The sequence below is a fragment of the Gadus macrocephalus genome, chromosome 2 (assembly GCF_031168955.1).
Source record: "Gadus macrocephalus chromosome 2, ASM3116895v1".
Lineage (NCBI taxonomy): Eukaryota > Metazoa > Chordata > Actinopteri > Gadiformes > Gadidae > Gadus > Gadus macrocephalus.
In genome coordinates, this window is record NC_082383.1 from 13,976,315 (window position 1) to 13,992,374 (window position 16,060).

Here is a 16,060-nt window from a genome sequence, read left to right on the forward strand (position 1 = left end):
TCTTTTGGTTCGTTTTTCTGCCTTTACATTTTGATTTGAAATGTAATTTCTATTTTCTACCACAAGAGGGTTGTGATATACTGTAAACTGAAAAGGTCGTTTTGAAGGCTGTTTTATCAAGTAAAAGAAATGTGTATGTTTTGTAAACTTTTGCCATTGGAAGATCTGGAATGTGTATACTTTTTGCTTACTGAATAAATGCTTCAAATCTGTTGACTGTTATACAGCCCTGTTCATTGACTAAACAACATTTTGGTAATTAAAACCAATAAATTACTAAATACTATTTGAGATGTTCATATTTATGAATCCATGCAATTTAATAGAACTATCCCGCATTTTTTCTGGCCCCAAACAACAATGTTTGGGCGCATGTTTCCAATCTTTCTCAAAATTGTAAGTGTGAGTGTACAAATTAATTTGTACACTAATTTGTCAATTTTTATACATGTATTAACGATTAATTAATTTATACAAATCGAGTTCATAAAAACGTTATATTTGGTGTTCTCAGTGCGCCAAAAGATCATGCGGTTTAAAAAAAAAAAAAAGGAAATGCATGACGTTATTTCGCCCCACAATTCACTGCGTTCTTCCGGTTCCACATTCCAATTCCTAAAATGGCGGACCGGCGGCGGAGACGGCGGCGCGCGTCCCAGGACAGCGAGGAGGACGATGAGTCCGGTTCGGGTTCGGAGAAACCAAGGTCCGGGTCACCTGCGGCGAAGCCCCGTGGAAGGGACCCGGAGCCCGTGGAAGTGGTAGCCACCCGGACATTACCGAAAACCGCAGCCGAATCAGAATGTGTAAGTGTCCAATGGGTGCCCGCTTGTTGTACTCACTGCTAAGTTTCCCGGCTAGACTGGACGGCGTCTAGTCAACTTTTTAATCTGCTTTCCTGGAAACGAGCAGGCTTTATAGGAAGTCGGTTTCCCTCAAATGGCTCGTTGGAAGCCATTGGTTGGGGCCAATGTTAGCCTTTACTTAGCATCTAGCGGAGAGCTAGGCCACGCTACATCCCCATCATGTGAGTTTGCCACGTCCAGATCACGTTTCTCATAAATCACTCTCCGACACCGATTAAACGGAAACTACTTCCACTGAATGCTAGTAATACTGGATCTAAAGTTAATCAGACCCACGTTCTTACTTCAAGACCCTTTATGTATTGCTTTATGGCTGTCTGTCTCAAACACAGATGTTTTACAATGGCTTGCAGCAACTAATTCTATTTTTATTTTCAGTATTTTATTTCGACCCATGTCTGTTGGTGGCCAATCTTGTTTGTGTCTCGTCTCTTACGTGGTGAACTAGGATTCTAGTATGAATAGGGGTCTCGGCATGCCCTATCCCCATGATGACAACCTATTTAGCTGGCATCCCAAATTATTCCCCCCCCCCTTTTTTTTTAATACCGTCCCACTTTTGTGACATGTATTTCTTCACCTTATTTTGTGTATCAACATCCCAAGGTATCCTTTGAGAAATATGTTAAGTATGATCCAAAATGGGAATCTACTTGCTTGTCCAATGTGCACCGTCCAATTAAATGGTTCAATTTAACTAGTCTTTCAGCCATGTTTCTTATCCGTCAACCTATATTTAGTGGCACATATGATTATATGAAGACTATTCATAGCCACAACATTGAGCGTTAAAGTCAGTTTTTTGTATTGTTGAAATGATTTGTATTGTAAGTTTAGATGGAGTTGTGTGTATAAACTACTTCTGATTTTCCATCGGATTGAATTAACTTATGTTTCCCAAATACCTTTTTTTGCCTATTGCAGCCGTGCAAGTTCAGAATGGAGAATCTGCTTGACCTTTCTCGAGTGTCATCTGTAGAAATTGTTAATTCTGAGCTGTTGGGAAAGCGAAGCATTACACTTCTCATTTGTATTGGATATAGGAAAACGGATTCAGGAAAGAAACACCGGTCAGTCAGATGTTGACAGCCAAGGACTGAGTGAACGCAAAACTCTGTGTATTTAATATTTCTAATAGTAAACTTTCTTCCTCTGCAGGAGAGTGAAGATGAAGTAGGAGAAGGTATTTATCCCACCCACAGTCCTATTTAATCCATATGCCAACATTAAGTATTAAAGCATATTCTATATTTGTCCTATATAATGTCTATAAATGTATACGTTTTCATACATGGCACTATCAAAAATGTTGATGTTGATACACAATCTATTTATATTTGTTGTGTCAAAACCCTGGCATCCAGTTTAATGAATTGCCAGCTTAACCCTCATAAAAACTAATATTTTTTGGATCCTGCTGCACAGTCACATAGTTAATTGAAGTAAGCTGTTTAATACCCCCTGTGCCCCCCCCCCCTACAGCCGTGCTCTCTGACTATGAAAGTGCAGATCCTGAGGAAGAGAATGGCTCCCATTCTGAGGTACTTACACGAACCACACATGTTTATGGTTTATCTGGCCTTGCCTTAAGTGCTCCTTGAGAGCTCTTCCATTAGGCAACATGGGAACCTAACTTAATGATAGGTTTCCTCACACATGCATACGAAGATACGATCAGCATACATTGGCTGGCTTGGTTATGGATTGTTGTATTTATGTTGATTGATGCACGTTATTGTATTTCCTTTTATTATTCCTCTGGATAATAAATCCTCATTGATGAATGACTCTTTTCTAAGGGAGGAGAGGAGAGAGAAGATTTCTACAGCGATGAAGAGGCCTCAGCCAGCCGAGCTCAGGCCTCCACCACCAAAGCCCCTGAACAGGTGGCGGAGCTGGTGGTGGAGGAGGAGGGGGCAGTAGTGAAGTTGGAAGACGGTGGATTGGAGGATGGTGGAGGGTTGGTGGAAGGCGGCGACCTGGCGGAAGGCGGCGACTTGGCGGAAGGCGGCGACCTGGCGGAAGGCGGCGACCTGGCGGAAGGCGGCGACCTGGCGGAAGGCGGCGACCTGGCGGAAGGCGGCGACCTGGCGGAAGGCGGCGACCTGGCGGAAGGCGGCGACCTGGCGGAAGGCGGCGACCTGGCGGAAGGCGGCGACCTGGCGGAAGGCGGCGACCTGGCGGAAGGCGGCGACCTGGCGGAAGGCGGCGTCTTGGCGGAAGGCGGCGACTTGGCGGAAGGCGTTGTCATGGTGAAAGGTGGCGAATTGCTGGAAGGTGGAGAGATTGTGGCAGGCGGCGATTTGGTGGAAGGTGGCGAATTGCTGGAAGGTGGAGAGATTGTGGCAGGCGGCGATTTGGTGGAAGGTGGCGATTTGGCGGATGATGGGGAGTTCCTGGAAGATGGAGAATTGGTTGAAGAGGAAGGACAACAAGAAGACGGGGAGGAAAGAGAAGAGAGTAAGCTGGAGAGCAAGGTCGACGAGAAGGAAGGGGATCGGTCTGGAGAGAGGCAGAGTGGAGATGGACAGGTAAGGCTGGATGATGGTGTTAATAACACTTTGATTGAAAGGATAATGCAATGGGTTCCCGGATAAAGGCTGTTTGAGATGATGAATGGACAAGTAATGAATTGATGTGAGAAGTGATGGAGGAAATGTATGGGATGCAATGGAATATATGCGATGAAAATGATGGGATAATGTTGACTGAATAGTTTGTTTACTCATAATTCTAACATGTTCCTCAACACGCATGTTGGCCTGCAGGAGTCCACTGACGATCCAGAGGCTAAGCCGGGTCAGAAGTTGGATGATGATGAGGACAGGAAGAACCCGGCCTATATCCCCAGGAAGGGGCTGTTCTTCGAGCACGATGTCAGGGGACACGCCCAGGAGGAAGAGAGGTGGGCACAGGGAAACACGTGATTGGTTGAACCGGCGGGACTTAACCTGCAAAGTTACGGCAGTTTCCGGTTCTCATGTGTTGAATGAGAACCGGCATCTTTATTCTGGGAAATCTGCTCCGGCATTTTCCCTATTCAAGACGTATCGTTTCTGAATCATTGCCTGTACGGCTGTGTCGTGAATGAAAGCCACATTACACGTAGTGGCGAGTAAAGGGTTCCGTTGTCTGAAATAATACTCTACCCGTTGAGTAAGAGAACTAGATCCAAGACTCCAGTGAGGACGTATATTAAATCGGCAACTGTTTATCTTGACGCGGCAATGCTTATCGGGTGAACCGATGGTATATCAATATAGCATGTTTGCAAACAAGCCCCCCCCTTTTCAATTTCTGGAACAAGGGCAAGTTCCGATGTAAGGGAGCTCGAAACAGTGTTGTATTACTACCCTCTGCTGGACTGTCCTCTGGCCAATAGTCGGGCATTGTGATGAAATGTGTGAATTGGGTACAAGACAGAAATGCTCCTAAACGTAGCTGCATGTGCGAATAGTGTAAATCTTAAGTTGTCGGAAATGTTATCCCAGTAATTTACATGGAACTATGTCTGAAAGGGGCTTAATATACCGTAATAATTATATATTATATGCAGTGGCGGCTGGTGATCAAAAATGTTGTTGGGGTACAGTAATAGACAGGGGGTTTGGGGTTCCCCCCCCATATATATTTTTTTATTTAATAGATTTGATTTCTTGTATTGTGGTGGATTTTGGGGATGGCCACTATTCATTCAGATTCTGCATCAATGTAATAGATGTATTAAATAGAAAAACACTGGCCCATCTGTGGAGTCAGATCTTAGTTGTGTTAGATTACGTACGGTATTCACACTCAATCATGACAAAACCCGTATCAATAAATGGATTTTAGAATTGTATCAGAAGCTGATGCAATCTTTTTAAATACATGTGAATCATGCTTTTCATCATATAGAACAAACGTAGCACAATTCAACTTTGCAGAACAGCGAAAACGCAGTACTGAGCACTACAGAGAATCCTTTTCACCAGTGCCAGTAGTATGACGGGACAGCTGCTGTTAACATGTCTTTGTTTGACTTATTTTGGATCATCTTAAGTGGTTGCAAACAGCAAGCACTTGCTGTTTGCAGAAACTATAAGTTTCTTTCCTGATATTGTGTATCTGTCTAGACAAACTGTCTAGAATGTGCCCCGTTTCTCAGAAAATTACTTCTAATACCGCCATTACCCAAGTCGATTATGAAACTAACAATTAGGTTTTTTAAAAGCAGAACATAACAAAACAAATTGTAGTCTGGCTATTGCCCGACCAAGCTCAATCGAAGATTGCATGTTGGTCTGGGGAAGCTGTTGTCATTTTCCTCAGCACAAGAGGCATGATCAACGGGTTCAACTGACTCTGTACGCGATTGGCTGCTTGCCATCGCTTCCCTGTCGTCATTGTGTTATACCAGCCAATAGCGCGCCATGGGGAAAAGCCAGCTTGGTGATTGGCTCCCGCAAATACATATCGGAAGCAGAAAGAAATGTATTGCTCTTCTCCAGACCCTTTTGCAGGGCGAACTCAAATCGGCAGCAGAATGGGCGGGGCTACCCAGTCTAATCCAATTGCACAGCGAAAACAAAGTCAACCTCCAAAGTACATGCTTTTCTTTCTAGAAGCCAAGCGATGTTGTGGCATCACTCTTTTTGCACTCACAACCTCCCAAAGGAATATTCCGCTGTTACTTAAGCCTGTTATTAAAGACTGTTAGCTATGTCCTCAGGTCACCCTCCTCCGAAAGTTATTATTTTTTTTAAATGTATATAATTGTCGTCACCTCAGACCTAAAGGCCGTAACAGGAAGCTGTGGAAGGACGAGGGCTGCTGGGTGCACGACCGCTTCCGGGAGGAGGAGCAAGCGCCAAAGAGCAGGGATGAACTGGTGTCCATATACGGTTATGACATCCGGAACGGGGGTCGGCAGACACGAGACGCGCAGTACAGACAGCGGCGACCGAGGTAAGACGGAAGGCACCGACGCCGTAGTTCATTTTGCCCCGCAGAAGGTTGTATGAGATTATCGTGGTTGAAGAGAAGGGCATATTTATATTATGTGGGTGATATTACTCAAATTGCTCTATCAAAAGTACGTATTATTGGTAGTAGCATATGTCTGTACAGTCGATGTTATAAGGACATGACGGGGAACTGTGGTGCTTTATCCAAACACTACTGTAAATGTCCAGAGTGAATTTAAATTCACAGAACAAATATCCTTTTTGTTTGATCAAACTGCTGATATAAAACGGGGAATACCCATGCCTCATTTTCTCTCTTTCATGCCCACAGACAGGAAATGTCACCCAGCAGAGACAAGCGCTGGAGTGGTGGTGGTGGTGGCGGCGGCGGCGGCGGCGGCGACAGACCAGTCCGCTCTTGGCACAGTGGCGGCGGCGGCAGTAACCGCATGGGAGCCCCGCCTCCTTCATCTTCACACCCATCTTCCTCTTCCCCTCTCCCGCCCTCCTCCTCTCAACGCAGCCAACACCCACCGCCCTCCAGCAGACCACCGCCCCCAAACCACGCCCCGCCCAACCGGGGCTTCCAGAACAGCAGACCGTCTCAGCACAACGCCCCGCAGCAGTCTCAGTACAGGAACAATGAATCAAACGCACCTCCTCACTACGGTCGAGACAGGCAGGGTCCCAAGGCGGAGCCGGGCCACGGCCACCGGCAGGCTTTCTCATTGGCCGACGAGGAGCTGGGCGTGGTGAACAGGACGGGGCGTGGCAGCGTCGGGAGGGGCGGTCCCTCTGTGGTGGTCGAAGAGATCTACAGCGACAACGGCGGCACGCAAGAGGACAACGTCCGCACCGCTTCCCCGCAGGCCTCGGCGCACACGGGCGGACGCATGTCGTCGCCGCCGCCGCCGCGGCGACATCATCAGCTGGAGCAGAGGGGCGTCGCGGATCGGTCGGGCTCCTCCGGGTCGGCGGTGTCGGATCACAGGTCCGCACCGGCCAATCGGGAGGCCTCGCCGCCCCCCGAGCGGCCGGTGGAGCGCAAGTCGTACTCGTTGGCGCGCAGGACTCGCTCGCGCCCCGCCGACCTGGGCAGCAAGCAGACCTCCGTTGAGGAGACGGCGGGGGTTGTTCCCTCGGCGACCGGCACCGGGGGCAAGAGCTGGGCGGCGGGAGAAGGCCCTGTCCCGACGGCGGCGCCGGGGCTAGCGGCGCTGGACCAGGATCTGGCCAGGATGAATCGGTCTGGGCCCAACTGGGCTCAGAACCCCACATCCTACATGCGCTCCGAACTCCGAGGTAAAGGCGAAACCACGAGAAGCTTGGTCATCGCTTCTTTTGAGTCTGTTTTTGTTGAAGCGCTCTCTAGGGGTATTTTTTTTTTTTATTCTTTCTATGCGCTAGTGCAGTGCCTGTTCGGAACGGGCCAGAGGCCTGTTCGGAACGGGCCAGAGGCCTGTTCGGAACGGGCCAGAGGCCTGTTCGGAACGGGCCAGAGGCCTGTTCGGAACGGGCCAGAGGCCTGGTCGGAACGGGCCAGAGGCCTGGTCGGAACGGGCCAGAGGCCTGGTCGGAACGGGCCAGAGGCCTGGTCGGAACGGGCCAGAGGCCTGGTCGGAACGGGCCAGAGGCCTGGTCGGAACGGGCCAGAGGCCTGGTCGGAACGGGCCAGAGGCCTGGTCGGAACGGGCCAGAGGCCTGGTCGGAACGGGCCAGAGGCCTGTTCGGAACGCGCCAGAGGCCTGTTCGGAACGGGCCAGAGGCCTGTTCGGAACGCGCCAGAGGCCTGTTCGGAACGCGCCAGAGGCCTGTTCGGAACGCGCCAGAGGCCTGTTCGGAACGCGCCAGAGGCCTGTTCGGAACGCGCCAGAGGCCTGTTCGGAACGCGCCAGAGGCCTGTTCGGAACGCGCCAGAGGCCTGTTCGGAACGCGCCAGAGGCCTGTTCGGAACGCGCCAGAGGCCTGTTCGGAACGCGCCAGAGGCCTGTTCGGAACGCGCCAGAGGCCTGTTCGGAACGCGCCAGAGGCCTGTTCGGAACGCGCCAGAGGCCTGTTCGGAACGCGCCAGAGGCCTGTTCGGAACGCGCCAGAGGCCTGTTCGGAACGCGCCAGAGGCCTGTTCGGAACGCGCCAGAGGCCTGATAAGCCTGTTCATAACTCCTTGAGGCCAGATAAGCCAACATTGCACTTATTCTGGTCCCCAGCCATATGCACGCCCATTTGGATGTAGAGCAGATGAAGTGTCAGGAGAAATCCCAAGGCCATGTATACATACACGCACACACATTCCTCGCTTTATAGATAAATATAGATACTACAGTCCGATGTTGTAATTTTCTTGTATTGGTATTGTATTCCATACATCCCGTGCTGGAAAATGGATGGTGCTATTCTCACAATACTGTGGTTTTGTTCATATGACAAACTACTTGACCTGCCGGTGGAGATTGCCTGCAGAAAGCTTGTGGTGGTGGTGGTGCAGTATTCTCTATAACCATGCTGTGGTGTAGACATAAGGGATTATAAGTTTATGGGCTGGAACATTTGATACAAGGCTCTATTTCAGGGGAGATGGGCTCTATTTCTGTCCCGTCTCCGTGTCTCAATACTTCCCTTCTCCAACCCTCCCTCTGTCTGCCCGTGGTACAGTACAACTCCTACAATACAGGCTGTTAACCCTCTTCTCCTCCCCCTCGTAGGACTCCCGACCCCCATTCAGATGCCCGGGGGTCCACCTCAGTTCCCTGGCATGGAGGAGATGGGTGTGGGCGCCAGCAGGGCCAAGCGCTACTCCTCCCAGCGCCAGCGGCCCGTGCCCGAGCCCGGCCCGCCCCTCCACCTCGGGGTGATAGAGGGACACTACTACGAGCCCAGTAAGAGGACTGGTTCCATCCCATCACACTAACCCCACGTTGTATGATGGCGGTTAGATCGGTGCACAAATGTCAAGTGCATCCATGTTCACTTGACATTTCGTTGTTTCATGTTTTCTGCAATCTGTACATTTTCGTGTTTAACCTTTTGATAGGCTTTACATTGAAGCTCCGCTGAAACTGAATCAGACTTGGACCGAGAGTGGATCTGAAACCCACTGACTTCCTCCAAACAAAACTTGCGTGATATTTTGGTTACCAGATAGAGGTCACTGTGGAAGCTAATGTTCATCCAGAGAAAATGTCCAGATATATTTGATTATTTTTTATCTCTACCAACCAGTGTTGTTTTCGTCAGGCAAGACGAAAACGAAAATGACGTCGTCAGACCCCTTTTTTCCATGACGAAAATGAGACTAAGACGAACGTCACCAAAGCCATATAAAGACTAAAATGTGACGAAAAATGTAGACATTTTCGTCAGACGAGAACTAGACGAGACTAAATTGTTAGTGAGTGGACGAACAAAAGTTTCAAAACATGCTTTTTTCCCGCCAACTATAATATGCGGAAAAGAAATGGAGAAATGGAGCCAGCTGCTTGTCCTAACAGTCACGCCCCCATCACACACTAAAAGCCTCGCTCGCGCGCAGCTGCGCCTGCACGCACACGGCACACACGAGTGTGCCGTGTGCGACGAGTGCGACAGTCCGACGAGTTTTCGTCGGACTAAAACTAGACTAAAACCTTTTGAGTTTTCGTCAGACTAAAACTAGACTAAAACTTTCAAAGATAGAAATGACTAAAATGGGACTAAAACTAAGAAGCATTTCGTCAAAAAGACTAAGACTAAAACTAAATCTAAAATGCCTGCCAAAAACAACACTGCTACCAACCAATCTTTGAAATTTCTTTCCACCAGAGTTTGTTAAATTTCAATGGACAACGATTTTCTTTCTTTGACTATAGCCCTCATGATGGACTATTATCTATCTTTACATATATCTCTTGGACCTCGTTTTTCTCACCATGAGCACCAACTGTCAGGAATGGTTTGTTCCCCCATTTTCGGGGGGAACAAACGGGTGACAGTTTTCGCCCCATCTAATATTTAATCGGTTGCTGTCATGCCAAATTTGTACCGGCTGCCAAATTTGTACTGGGCGAGTCATCCATACGTAATCCATTCCAAACCTGCCTGGCAACAGATGATCGCGTCGTCCGTTGCCTGGCAACGGTATTGTATTTAATTTAAACAATTAAATACAATACAAATATAAAGTAAATACAAGTGTTATCTAGCGATCCGTTTTCTGTATTATGTTATTTCGTCTTTGGTAACATGAGCGCGAATGTTTTTTGAAACCCGCATTAAACACTCAGTTTACTAGCTAAATTTGATTAAACAATTGAATACAATACAAATATAAAGTAAAAACAAGTGTTATCTAGCGATCCGTTTTCTGTATTATGTTATTTCGTCTTTGGTAACATGAGCGCAAATGTTTTTTGAAACCCGCATTAAACACTCAGTTTACTAGCTAAATTTGATTAAACAATTAAATACAATACAAATATAAAGTAAAAACAAGTGTTATCTAGCGATCCGTTTTCTGTATTATGTTATTTCGTCTTTGGTAACATGAGCGCGAATGTTTTTTGAAACCCGCATTAAACACTCAGTTTACTAGCTAAATTTGATTAAACAATTAAATACAATACAAATATAAAGTAAAAACAAGTGTTATCTAGCGATCCGTTTTCTGTATTATGTTATTTCGTCTTTGGTAACATGAGCGCGAATGTTTTTTGAAACCCGCATTAAACACTCAGTTTACTAGCTAAATTTGATTAAACAATTGAATACAATACAAATATAAAGTAAAAACAAGTGTTATCTAGCGATCCGTTAACTGTATTATGTTATTTCGTCTTTGGCAACATGAGCGCAAATGTTTTTTGAAACCTGCCCGGCAACGGACGACGCGATCATCTGCTGCCAGGCAGGTTTGGAATGGATTACGTATGGATGACGCACCCGGTACAAATTTGGCAGCCGGTACAAATTTGGCATGACATTGCCTCATAGCACTTGTGCCTAATTAACCCGATCTGTCTGATCTATCAACCGACTTCCACCTTGCCATGGGGCTTCAAGTCACATAATCCATTTGAAAGCCTTCGTGAATATTCTATACGATGTTGACGAGGAACGCTTTAACCCTAAGGCTATCTCTTCCTCTCCACCAGTGTCGTACCAAGGACCAATCTATGCTCACGGTGAAACCGCGGCCCCCATCCCTCCCCAAGGCATGCTGGTCCAGCCCGAGATGCACATCCCCCACCCTGGTGAGTACCCTCTGTGGAGTCCTGTCACCTCGGCCTGAAGCCTTCAAGCCGTTCACTTTGTCCCCTGGTTTCAATGGTCTATGGTAGGGCTTGGTATCGTCACTGATTTCCCAAAACGATTCGATTCGGAAGGTTCGAAATCCATTTAATCTTCGAATCGATTTGTTTTAGGAAATTTCAGTCGAGATACAGATTTTGCTTGGTTATGAAATAGATTCTTATGTAACCAAGGCTGTAAATTGTACAAGCAACCCTCTAACCTGTTGCATTATAAAAAAAAATATTGATGTTCACATTAAGAATTGACCCAAATGCAGTTGCATGACTGTCAGACTTGCATTATATCTAGATATATATATCTATATCTAGCTTTGGTTCAGTGCTACAGTAGTTTGAATAGATAAAATGGTAATAAAGGTTGCATATTATACGTAAGCATATCTGTTGAATGAAAGAAGTTAAAACTATGGACGGTGACTGATCCAGACCACCAGGTGGCAGTGAAGTGTCAACCATTTAAAAGCGTGACATGGTAATGTAGTAAAACCAGGACAATTGTTGAGCACTTGACACAAGGGAGATGTAAACATAGTTGCTGTATATTTTTTTGGATTTAAGACTTTCTTTGAAAAAATCAATGTCGTTGCACAACATTACATCGGTGATGACTGACACTGGTGTCCTGTCCACCCATGGTGTACAGTAATTGGTCACCTGCTTGGCATGAGGGATTAGATGGGTTTTGAAGTGAACATGAGATTGCCATGGATTTCATGGAACATAATTTTGTAATGCTTAAAGCGCACCTTGATAACCCTAAACTAAAGAATGGGTTTCCATTGTCAATCATTCTAAGCAAATGAGTCTTGCCAGTTCTGTTCTCTCCACCTTCATGCAAAATACTACCTCCTCCCCTTATCCACAGGACTCCACCCACACCCATCCGCCGGTCCGATAGCGAACCCCACGCTCTACGGGGCCCCACCCGTTTCCTTGTCGCCGGGGCAACCCCAGCAAATGATGGCTCCGCCCTTCTACACGCCGCCTGGGGTGATGACCTTCCCCTACCCAGCCATGTACACCAACCCACAGGTACGCATTACCCGGGGTGCATGCATTCATGACAAACCTAGACAATGCACCAGTACCCCTGGTCTCTGGTGTATTCAGTGTAATGAGGAGGGGCAGTCGCCTATTGATTTAAGTGGATGTGATATTGAAAGGCGTGTTCTCTAGATCTCACACCATAACCAGCGGTGGGATTTTTCTATTATTTTTATTCAGAAACTACTGAGGCCTGAAATGTGAAAGTAATGAAACATATAGAGTGCGCTGTAGTGTGTTCACTTATAGTGGATTTGCATCAGCTATGCTGTGTTCAGTTCGGCCATCTTTATTTAGAAAAGTCCACGCCTCAACGTTACACATGGAAGTTAACCAGACAAAGATTTGATTGCATAATAAAGATTGCATCTTAATCGCGATGTTTACAGAATCGCAATGTCATGTCAACCCTCAAAAATGGGTTGCATATCCTTGATCCACCATGTCTCCTCTGGGCTGCTCCATAACGTGGTGTCCCCTGTCCTACCAGGCCCAGTCCCAGGTGTACGGCGGAGTGACCTACTATGACACCATGCAGCAGCATGCCCAGCCCAAGCCCTCGCCCCCCCGACGATCCTCACAGCCAGTCACCGTCAAGCCCCCCCCACCAGAAATGTCCTACGCCTTGGAGTGACCCCCCCCCCCCCCCCCCCAAACCGGCCTGTACCCCTCTGTCTATCCCACCACCGTCTCAACCACCACAAAAATGATTTATTCTGGTGAGTAGTCTGTTTTCTATCACAAACTAGTCTCTAACAAAATACCACAGCTTAGGGCCTGACCTGGAAGTCCCTTTGTTCGTTTTAGGTTTTTGACAAGTGAGCACAAGTGCCTTGCATTGCTATGCATGCAGGTAGTCCCCCCCCCTAGTCTCGCAAAGCCAGACCAAACTACAGCAACTAGAATGGTCTGGAACCACGCTATTTAGAGCCGTCTATCCGGGGGGTAACTGGGCGGGCCTGTTTTTATTTCTTTAAACCAATCACAATCGTCTAGGGCGGGGCTAACCCCGGGAAGCAGCAGCAGCAGCAGCAGCAGCAGTGTCCATGCAAAATAGTGCCGGGGGGGGAATTATTTTGATGGAACGTCTTGACGTTCAGAGGCTGTCAGAGAGTTGGCTCAATCCCAACCGCAAACGCCACAAAAAACGATTAAAGATGTATGTCGCCTATGTGAAGATCCTTTTATAGTTAAAAAGAACAAACATCGTTTGTTTCTTTCTCACAATGATGTCAAAAAAGCAAATCTTTGCAATTTTCGACAGAAAGAGCCAAACATGCTAGCTATACAGCGCCGTCAAAGTCCTCTTCAAAACTCGCAATTCTGCTTAGTGTCCGAGTTTGAGGGGGAGCACAATGCGGGAAAGCCAGCAACAGGAAGGGGAGGATTAGCGGTGGAATCCGACGCTGAGCTATAGACGCTGTCCATTTCTGCTCAGCCAGACTATCACCCCCCTAATCTTCCTCTTGTGTGTGTCTCTGTCTGCAGGAGCAGGGTGGGAGTGTGACTTAGGAGTTGTGGGTCCACATCGACCAATCCGAGAAACATCGGCGAGGGGAGGAGGAGGTTGAAGGATGGGGTGTCGGGCGGGGCCACGGTGCTCTGCAGCCAATCGGAAACCTCAGTATCAGATGATTTGGTCAAAGGTGTATTTTTTTCGTTTTCTTTTTGACTAGTGCTCCCCAGTGGTGACGTGTCTAGTGTTGAGTGTGGGTCACGACAAGTGAGCAAGGCAGCCTGCTGTCACGTGCCCGCCTTATGTCCGGTGGGTCAGTGCTCTTAGTGTGTTGAAACACAGCGGCGGCGGCAGTCAGTATGTCACTCTCACTACTTGAAATGTAACACAGATGGAGGTCCAGCTGTGTGTCTCCACGTAACAATCCTTTAGAAACCACTCTGAATGGGGTTTTGCAAACTGTCATGGCATGCGGCCCACAATGTATAGCTCAATATATTCAGTTTATTGTATAAAACAAGATTATAAAGAGGCAGAAATTAATCAAATAATTTTTATTATGGCAATAACAGGGAGGGTTTAACGAGAGACCCAGGTATATAAAGTTATACTTGTTTAATGGATTCAAATGGTCATTATCTTTTATAAAACGTTGTCATTTACCTTCATGTCCACTTCTGCCCTTGGCTGATTCATTTTCTTATGGAAGGAAAAAGGAGTCTACTCCTTTCTATCCTTCGGCCTATGTCACCTACTGTAGTTTTCCTTGGAGTCACATGATATTTGTGTTAGAGTTACTTAAGCCTGGGACCTGAGAACAAATCCCCCCCCCCCCCAGACCAGAGAAGACTCGGTCAGAAAAACCCTATTGTCTTGATATAGTTGCACGTTGAGTTCATAATTGTATCCATTATTTGCTTGGAATTGGTATATAGACTACATGTTACTTTTTTCAATGTCGTGTCATTTGGTTGATTTCTTTGTCAGTTAATCATAAATGGTGCAAGTGGTACATGATTCATTGCTAATATCAGCAGTCGTGTGTGTATATACATATATATAAAATGTTGCTGTACATATCTAAATCTGTATATAGAATGTTGATGGAGGCAAAGTGAAGCAGGGAACGATTGTTATACTACTGCTACTGGCTCCTCCAACTCAACTCGAATTGAATGTGTCAGAAACCTGGGCAGAATCTACGGTCGTCTTTTTTTTGAGCTAAAGCATTGAATAGTACTATAAACAAGTCCAAGGCACCCTTTGATTTCATGGTAATCTTAGTTGGTTGCTCTAGTTTAATTTAATTTCTGTCTCTTTGGATTCTCTATTTTGGTCATTAGGGGCGTCCTACACCAAGGGGGGATTTACTTGAACTGGTCTTTGGATTGTTTTGTGTAAGAAAAGTGTTGGGTTATGAATGCATGTGATGCAATGACATTTAGAATTCCTCCCCGTTATGCGTTTGTTCTCGGTCCAATAAAAGAACATCACAGCTTGCTACTGATTAGTTTACCGTGTACAGGTGACCTCTTCCTATTCCTTTAGGCCTATTTCCAGCAACATGGGGCTTACAGCTAATGTTTAGTTATTACACCGGACATGCAAATATTACAATGGTGTTGCTAGTTTTTACCCAAGGTGTATCTTCTAAATCATCAATGACCCCACACTTTAGTTAACATAGTTGCATGTTTTCTCAAGACTAGGATATGTTCCATAAGGTCTGGCGTTGCTCAAATGATTAAGAGCTTAATACATTTTTTGTTAATCTAATACACCCTTTAAAAGTGGAAACAAGATGCTTCTTCAGTCTGTCTTCATTAATATACTTCCCTATGCTTTCGCAGCAGTTGTGCAGTCTTTTTTGTCAAACGGGGTGCTTTCTAATTTAGTGGCCAGTGGATAATGGTTTGGGGTGAAAGCTGATTGATATGCATGTGTGCCTAATGGGGACATTTGTATTGAATGAAACTACTGCAGGAAAATTCTAATGCATTTCTGTTGGTAAAGGGTTCAGGACTGTTAACGCACACGTGCATCCCTAGTGTATCAGCTTTTGTTGACCAAACTGGTAGCATTCTGTAATCCGCCTTATATAAGAAACACGCTTCTGATCGAACAGGACAGCGCATGCTTTTATTCTGCTTCCATTTCAGGACATAGGGGGTTGATTCATTAAAAGACAATTTCAAATTTTGTTTTTTGCACTGGCACATATTCTGATTTTGTTTTAAGAAAATCCAATGCCTTTCTGAATGTCCTGGATTGGAACACTCTACGATGCACACAGTGCTGGTGTTGACAACATATCTGTTAGCTGTTTGACCTTTGAGTTGAAAAGACTTTGTTCACTGTGATAACAGTTCTTTCATAGCCGTTTTAATGTTCCTAATGGAGACATGTTTTTTCTTTGAGTTTTTCTTTCCATTCAGAAGAACAATAAAGTACATGGTTAATGTA

At 46.3% G+C, this 16,060-nt stretch overlaps 1 protein-coding gene across 2 annotated transcripts; it reads left to right on the top strand.

Moving 5' to 3' along the window:
* Positions 1-598: 598 nt before the first annotated feature.
* On the top strand, positions 599-16,060 carry casc3 (casc3 exon junction complex subunit). Of its 2 annotated transcripts, XM_060042706.1 has the most exons (13): positions 599-806; positions 2,025-2,049; positions 2,349-2,407; positions 2,666-3,125; positions 3,180-3,397; positions 3,635-3,771; positions 5,637-5,813; positions 6,144-7,114; positions 8,515-8,688; positions 10,939-11,037; positions 11,963-12,129; positions 12,632-12,860; positions 13,630-16,060. In XM_060042706.1, exons 1-12 carry the CDS (start codon positions 621-623, stop codon positions 12,773-12,775), a joined length of 2,817 nt encoding a protein of 938 aa, XP_059898689.1. In that variant the 5' UTR covers positions 599-620; the 3' UTR covers positions 12,776-12,860; positions 13,630-16,060. The 2 variants fall into 2 exon arrangements, with proteins under 2 accessions (XP_059898689.1, XP_059898681.1); XM_060042698.1 differs by having other exon boundaries at positions 2,666-3,397.

Coding starts and splice junctions, on each gene's coding strand:
- casc3 (XM_060042698.1), top strand. CDS start 621: ATGGCGGACCGGCGGCGGAGACGGCGGCGCGCGTCCCAGGACAGCGAG. Junction 8,689..10,938: donor GGGACACTACTACGAGCCCA/GTAAGAGGACTG, acceptor CCTCTCCACCAG/TGTCGTACCAAGGACCAATC. Junction 12,130..12,631: donor CCATGTACACCAACCCACAG/GTACGCATTACC, acceptor CTGTCCTACCAG/GCCCAGTCCCAGGTGTACGG.